The 8455-nt window shown below is 39.6% G+C and overlaps 1 protein-coding gene across 1 annotated transcript in view; it reads right to left on the bottom strand.

Annotated features, from left to right (window-relative positions):
* Positions 1 to 6479, bottom strand: part of SLC25A31 (solute carrier family 25 member 31) — a 105497-nt gene extending 99018 nt beyond the window's left edge. Inside the window, exon 1 of the mRNA XM_007953832.1 lies at positions 6233 to 6479. Within this exon, the coding sequence (XP_007952023.1) occupies positions 6233 to 6479 (247 nt within the window). The remainder of the gene's footprint in view (positions 1 to 6232) is intronic.
* Between the last annotated feature and the right edge of the window lie 1976 nt (positions 6480 to 8455).

Here is an 8455-nt window from a genome sequence, read left to right as displayed (position 1 = left end):
ATGATGGGCTCAAGTATAGCAGGGATTGTGGGGCTGGCGCGGGATAGGGCAGTGTTTCGTTCTGCTGTGCATGGGGTCGCTATGAGTCGGAAACGACTCAACGGCACTTAACAACAACAACAACAATTCAAGTCCAGGAAAAGTCTCAAGATCAGCAGGGCAACATGGCAGGCTGCTGAACAATGACTCAGTGACGTGCAAGGTTCAAGCATGCCAACAAGCTGGAGGCCTTCCTTAAAGTTGCTTCTTATATACTGGAAGCAGCCCACATCCCTAAAGCATCTACTTAGCTGCTCCAGTTGATTCCACCATGGAGTTAATTACCTATCTCACCATGGGGAATAATTACATCCAGCTACCCAACCACTCAACCAGGCCCAGCCAAGAGGACATACAACTTTAACTAACACACTAAGCATGCTATCCTTCTCCAGGGACTGGTCCTTTCTCACAACATGACCAAGTAGGTGAGACAAAATCTGGCTATTGTCGCTTCTAAGGAGGATTCTGGCTGCAAATCACCTTATGAAGAAGAAAAAGCTTCTGAAAGAAACACTTAAGGCAAAAGGATCTCATAGATCAGATCTTTAAATGATTGTATTTACAATAAATTAAGTGAAGCAATCATTTTAATTAAAAAATATATTTATATATGCATATTTTCCTTAGTGAAACAGCATAGGGAGAGATACCAAATAATAACTCTGTAATTTTAGCAGTGATTTGTTTTTTTCCTTTTTGCTTCTCTATATATTCTAATTTCCTATATTATGCACACATTATGTGTGTAATAAATATTTAAACCCTATTATATAAAAGTATACATACAATGTTGGAAGGTCATAAAGTTAACTAAAGAATAGAGTAAATCTTTAAGAATAGCATTAAGCTAAATTCAGAATGAGAAAATGAAAGCTATAAAAAATATGAAAGACACTCAAAGAGATGTTTAAAGCTATGTTCAGAGCAAGAATGAAGATACCTAGCCTTAGGGTGGAGACAAAGTAGAGATAAATAAGGAGATAGTGAGAGAGCATGTAGTTGTACCTTCTGAGTTCATGTCTCTTAGGCTCATTCCATGTCACCTTAACAATGGAAAATTGTCAGTAAAATTAGATAAATTATGAAAAATAAGAGAAACTACAGAACACTTGAGATGGATATTTGTTTTGACTTTCAAAAAAGGGAGAAACGCCAACTTCCAGAGAATACAGTTTCACAGTTTGATTGTCCAGTGAAATTCCAGGCTCATTTATAGCAGTGATTTCCAAATCTATCAGGCTCAAGTCCTCTCTACATATTAAATATTTTGTAATATGTGACCATTACTATCCAGAAATAAAATTCAGACAATTACCCCTTCACCAATTTTAAAAATAATCAATGTAGTGCCTTCACTGTTATGTAAAAGAAGAAAGTGAAGGGATTTAAGATAAATTATACAAAATAAAATATACAATATATAGTAAAATAAAATATACATCTTAGTAAGTAAATATGGGGCACAACCACACCATAAAACCAAACCTGTTGCTATTAAGTCAATTATGACTCATAGTGACCATGTAGGACAGAACAGACTGCCCCTATAGGATTTCCAAGGCTGTAATCCTTATCGAAACTTGCCCAATCTTTCTTCACAGAGCAGCTGGTAAATTCACACTGTTGACTTTTAGGTTAGTGCTGAGCGTTTAACCACTGCACCACCAGAGCTCCTTAATAAAATATATAGCTTAGTAAGTAAATATAAGGCACGACCATACCATAAAATATAATAAATTGTCAGATACTTTCCTCTGCTTGTAATGAATCAGTTGTATTTAAGATACACATTGACAATTTCAAAAAAAGGTTTAATAAATGTATTTGTATATGTACAATCCCACCACTTGCCTTGTCAGTTTGTCATACTGTGGTGGCATGGCATGTTGCTGTGATGCTGGAAGCTATACCACTGGTATTTCAAATATGAGCAGAACATTATACTGCATGGTCTAAAATCAGGAAAAATGTGTGTGACGTTTGTATTCTTTTCATCATACTTATTCAATCTGTATACTGAGGAAAAAAACTCAAGAAGCTGGACTATATGAAGCAAAATTCAGGATCAAGATTGGAGGAAGACAAATTAACAACTTACAATATGCAGATAACATAACCTTGCTTGCTGAAAGCAAAGAGGATTTGAAGCACTTACTGATGAAGATCAAAGAGGATAGTCTTCAGTACGGATTATACCTCAATGTAAAAGAAACCCCAAAATACTCATGACTGCATCCATAAGAATCATCACGATAAATGAAAAGATGGAAGTTTTCAAGAATTTCATTTTACTTGGATCCATAATTAACAACCATGGAAGCAGCAGTAAGACCTCTTTAAAGTGCTGAAAAGCAAAGATGTCATTTTGAGGACTAAGGTGTGTTTGACTCAAGCCATGGCATTTTCAATTGCCCTATACACATTTGAAAGCTGGACAATGAATAAGGAAGACTGAAGAAAAACTGGTGTCTTTGAATGATGACTTAAGGAAGACCAAAGAAGAATTGATGTCTTTGAATTACAGTGTTGCAGAAGAATATTGAATATACCATGGACTGCCAGAAGAATGAACAAATCTGTGTTGGAAGAAGTATACCCAGAATGCTCCTAAGAAGTAAGGATGATGAGATTTCATCTCATGTACTTTGGAAATGTTATTGGGAAGGACAAGGCCCTGGAGAAGGACATCATGCTTGGTAAAATAAGAGAGTTAGCAAAAAAGAAGATCCTCAGTGAGATGGGTTGACATGGTGGCTGCAACAACTGGTGCAATCATAGCATCAATTGTGAGGATAGCACATGTCTGGGCAATGTTTCATTCTGTTGTATATATGGTCACTATGAGTTGGAAGTGACTTGATAGCACAACATAAGTACAATCACCATGAATGGAATAGCTACAAATGGAGATATAGGTAGTGAACACAAATATCAAAAGTACAGCTGCTGATACAAGTTTTCAAAGCGATCAACAACTTTTAGTTAACTTCTGAAGAAAACAAAGTATAATCTTCTTCCTTATTACATGGTGGCTGCATCACTGGAATCAGAGTATATTAAAAGTATGACCCAAATAGTTTGGGTTTATAAGTAAATCAGAATTAGGCTGTATGCTCAAATAATCATAAACAGCTTTCACTGCTACATGAATGGGAGATCTATAAGTCATTCAGGTTGCAAAACAAGTCTTCATTGTCCAAGATGGGCCTGTGCATAGCATATGTTTAGCATCCCTGATTGCATACCTCTATCTTTGTGGTGGAGTCCCTGCATGGTACAAATGATTAAGATACTCAACTGATAACCAAAAGGTTGGAGGTTTGAGTCTACCAACAACTACCTTGGAAGAAAGGCCTGGCAATCTGCTTCTGAAAAATCAGGCACTGAAAACCCTATAGAGGTTAGTTCTACTATGACACATGAGATCACCAAGAGCCATAACTGACTTGATAGTAACTGGTTTACCTTTGTGATTAAAAAACAAAAACAAAAGCAAAAACAAAAACACCCTAAATTTCCAAAAATGCACATAGACTGCAATATTATTCCTGTTGAGAATTACTGACCCTTGAGTATAGGATAGGGAGTTCTGGCAGCATAGTGCCTAAGGCATCTGACTGCTAATCAGAAAGCTGGTGGTTCAAACCCACCAGCCACTCCTCAGAAGGAAGACGGGGCAATCTACTTCCATAGTGATACCACCTTGGAAACCCAAGGAACTCTGGTGGTGTAATGGTTAAGGCATGTGGCTGCTAACCAAAAGGTCGGTAGTTTGAACCCACCAGCTACTCCACAAAAGAAAGTAGGGCAGTCTGTTTCCATAAAGACTTATGGCCTTGGAAACTCAATGGGGGTTGCTATGAGTCGTGTCATGACTCGATGGCAATGAGTATGGATTTTTTTGAGCATAGGATATTAAGCCCTGGTGGTATAGTAGTTAACTGCTTGACTGCTAACCTAAAGGGAAGTGATTAAAACTCACTAGAGCTCTGGTAGCATAGTGGCTAAGACACTTGCCTGCTAACCAGATGGCTGGTGGTTCAAACCCACCAGCCACTTCTCGGAAGGAAGGTTGGGCAATCTTACTTCCGTAGTGATACTGCCTCGGAAACCCAAGGAGGGGTCGCTATGAGTCGGGTTTGACTCGACGGCACATAACAACAACAACAAGATGCTCCATGAGAGAAAGATGTGACAATCTGCTTCTGTAAAGATTACAGCTTTGGAAACCCTAAGGGCAGTTCTACTCTGTCCTATAGGGTTCTTATGAGTCAGAACTGATGGACTGCAATGGGTTTGTTTTAGTATAGGACATATTATGGTGTTCTATTGTACATAGGAGTCACTATGAGTCTGAACTAATTTGAAGGCACCTAACACCACCACCACTACCATGGTGCATTCATAGCTGTGCTTTGTACATAAGAATAGGAAACATCTTAAAGTTCTGCTTGTGATCATCTCATCTTGGAAGGCAGAGAAAGCAGGAACCAGAATACTATTTACAAAGATCTCAATTTAGAAGAGTCATATTGAATATGCTTATGTTTAAATACTAAAAAAAAAAAAAAAAAAAAAAAGAGTAAATAAATTCACATTGGTCAATACACTCTGACTGGAAGAAAAATGTTTGGATTCTTGTATTTAACTTTACCTGTTGAAAGTAAAGTTAGTCTTAGAATATAAGCTAAAGAGATAGGTTCCTGCTTTTCCTACAAAAACTTTTGGGAAAATAGGAAGCTTGCTTTGATAAAATGAATGGGATAAGAAGATGGTGAAATATCTGAGCTCAGCTCCCAGAATGGCATTCTAAATTCACAGTTTAGATGATACTTTAAGATTCTACTTCTGATTCTATATACTCTACCCAACAGGTCAGGAAGTGTTATAGCCACATCTACAGGGAGAATAAACTGCTTAGGAGTGGAAGACAGATGGCACTGGAGTTGAAGCCACTTCATTTCTTGTTCATATACTTTTCAACTGAATCCAACTGTATGGGTGGATTACAGAACATTTCTGATGAATTTACTGTGGTGCAGTTAATTATTTAATATGGCTCTTCTAGCCAGTCTTTTTGACTCCCGGTAGATGACTTTGTGGAACTATGCAAATGTGAAGTGCTCGTGGCCCACCAAGGGGATTGATTGTTGGTCAATAATGTAATAAGGTACATGACACCTTTGTGGGGGTGAGACCATGGAAATAAGGTGTATGGAACGCTAATGTGGGGATTAGTCAGTTTTGCCACCTCATTAGGCTTAAAGTGAGTCATCCCAGAGGTGGAAAAGGAGGATCTCACTACCATCAAGGAAGAAGAGCCAGGAGTGGAGCATGTCCTTTGAACTTGAGATCCCTGCACTGAATTGTTTCAACCCAGGAGACAGAGAGAGAGCTGTAACACTCTGCTGAGATGGTGAGAGACAACGAGAAGCAGCAACAGAGAAACAGCGGCAGCAGAGACTGTTATGAGAGACAGTGGTGCCCTTCCAGGCCCATGGAAAAAGTTGAGAGCTTTTGGGAAAAGCTGCTGCTGATCCTAAGGTTTTGGTATTTTTGCAGTCATGGATTGTTTGCATTAATTTTGATTTTTAAAAATATTGTGTTAAAACATTTCTTATCTTGATTATTGAGTTTTTTGGTGCTCCCTTAAAATTTTGTGCAAAAGTGAGTTACTTCCCTTAACCTAGTCTCAGCTCTGGTCTTCAGTAGTTCTCAAGAATAATAGAACCCCTTCTCACTGAATAGGTACCAGAGTACTGGGAGGTGCCAACATATCCTTACATGTACTTATGTAAGTACTGTCTCAATATTTAAGTAACTTAAAACACGTGTCAGCATACAGCAGTGTGCCTAATGGCATCTCCCCCAATCCTGATAGGCCAATGCCTTTCTTTCTGTGCCAGGCACAGGTGCACTAAGGTATAAGTCCTGCTGCAGAGGAGAAATTTGGAGCGAAGGTAGTCTCTCCAGCACTAGGAAGGATAACATGTGGGCTTTCTTAGCTCAGGAAAAGCAGAACCTCTTGCATTGGTTAAAAAAGACTGAATTTTCCCAGGTGAAGAATGAAACACATCATTGACAGGTATGGCCTTGGGGCCTGCAATCGCTCCCTTCCCTGACCATCACCTCCCTGGAAAGCTAGGAGTAGGGAATGGGGAGAGATTGGTGCTTGGCGTCTGGTACGCACCTTGCTCACGGGGAATCCTCACAAGACAATCTATCATGCCTTTGTACTGAGCCTCAGGGCTGATCTGCTTAGACGATGCCTGCACCTGAAGCAGCAGCTTCACCCGTTCGATTGGCGCCACCGCCGTCTTGGACACTGCCGCTGCGACACCGCCCGCAAGCAGGTCCTTTCCAAAGGACACCGGGTCAAAGAGCCGCTTGCTCTTCTTCTTCTTCTCTTCCTTTTTTTTCCCAGACTCACGCTGCATGATGGCGCGATGGACTTCAAAATGGGCAGCAGCCTCTCACGAGGGGCTACGAAGGACAGCAGGAAACGGCTACACTGTGGTACTGGCGGGAAAGCGGCGCTCAGGATGCCGGGAGATTAGAGTGCAAGGGGATGAGAATGGGGGTTGGGGGAGCTGCGCAGGCGCCTCCAACTGCCTTTTTGGACACTTTGCGTTACCCCGGGTTGTCGCATCTTGGAGGCGCTGGGAACTTCTGAGCAGCGAGTAGGGTCAGAGGGTTCTGACCTTGGAGAGCCTGTTATGTATGAGGAAATTTAGCAGCAGAAACTAGGACACAACAGTGGCATTAACCCAGTAACGTGGGATTAACCGAGTTTAGTTTTACTTTCCAGTGCTTGCCTCCACTTTCCTTCAGAAATTGTTTTAATCTGTTCCCTTATCAGGGATTGTTTGTCTAGTCACTTTCTCGCTGTCTGGTTTTGCCGATTGTACTCCCATTGCATAATCTAACATGTTCCTCCTTTTCCTTTAGACTGGTAAAACTATCAAGGGTGGTGCCAACCCAGGATGCCATTCAAAGAGGGAGAGAATGGAGTGCTATTTTTTTTTTAAATAGATGCTTGGGTTTACAGTCTGACCCAGTTAAATCAGGATCTTTGGAAATGGCACCTGGCAGTCTAAGATTCCCAGGTCCTGTGGGGTTGAAAAGCACTTAGAGGAGTAGTTCTCAAACTTGGGTTGTAGAATCCCGTTTCAAGCTTAAAAATTAATGAAGGCCACAAACCAACTTATGTTCTTTGACATTTTATATACATATAAAAGACTGTGTAGTTACAGAACTTCTCAATGGTGAGGAAGTTAAGACAGTTGCAAGATACAATGGACTGTTCTAAACTCGGGGATAAATTTATAATATATTTATATATATTTTATCACTTTTCTATGTGGGTAACAATCAGCAAAACTAGATACTAAGAATGTCACTAGATAAATGACCTCTGCAAAATTGAGGGATGAGATGGATTGACACAGTGGCTGCAACAATGGGCTCAGGTGTACCAAGTATTGCAAGCCTGGTGCCAGACCAGGCAGTGTTTCCTTCTGTTGTACACAGGGTTTGCTATGAGTCGGAGCTGACTGGACGGAACCTGAAAACAACAAAAAATTTACCACATGAAAAATTAAAACAAAAATTTAAAAGAATTCATTAAAAATTATTATAAACCCATTACATGCTAACAAATATTTTTAAATGAAAATAACTCTTTTAAAACAAAAAATGTGAGAAGAGTAGCACTGTAATTTTGAAAATCTCTTACGTGTCTGGCTTAAAAGAGCAAGATTCACATGATTGCTTTTGCACTCAGTCTGTTGGAATATCATGTTAGGCAGCTTCTGTGCAGCCTCTGAAACCTACCACTGTATACTCATTCAAGAATGAGAGTGAAGGTATATATAAAACCCTGAAAGAGAAAAATTTTCAACCAAGAATTATGTACCCGGCAAAACTGTCCCTCAAATATGATGGTGAAGTAAGGAGATTTCCACGTAAGCAGAAACTAAGGGAATTTGTTAAAACCAGACCAATCTTACAAGAGATGTTAAAGGGTGTCCTTTGAACAGAGAACCAAAAATAGCAAATAACAACCGACCATTAATACACAAGATGACATAACCCAGAAACCACACCTATGGACATATCTAAAGTAAAATGAGCTTACAAGATTGTAAACAGGGAACCAGAGACATCATTGGGCAAGTGATGACAACTACAAACAGAAAGAGGGAAAAGACTATGTAGTCACAGAACTTCTCAATGGTGAGGAAGTTAAGAGAGTTGCAAGATACAATGGACTGTTCTAAACTTGGAGATAAATTTATAAATCATAGGGTAACCTCAAAGAAAGATGATAAACCTTCACATCACAATAAAAAAGAGGACAAGCACAAATATTCAGCATATACTAATACAACAGCAACAAAGGAAATGATAACAC

The sequence above is a fragment of the Orycteropus afer genome, unplaced genomic scaffold, assembly GCF_000298275.1.
Source record: "Orycteropus afer afer isolate SDZICR_OR568_19922 unplaced genomic scaffold, OryAfe1.0 scaffold00418, whole genome shotgun sequence".
Taxonomy (NCBI): domain Eukaryota; kingdom Metazoa; phylum Chordata; class Mammalia; order Tubulidentata; family Orycteropodidae; genus Orycteropus; species Orycteropus afer.
This window is presented reverse-complemented; position numbering and strand designations above follow the sequence as displayed.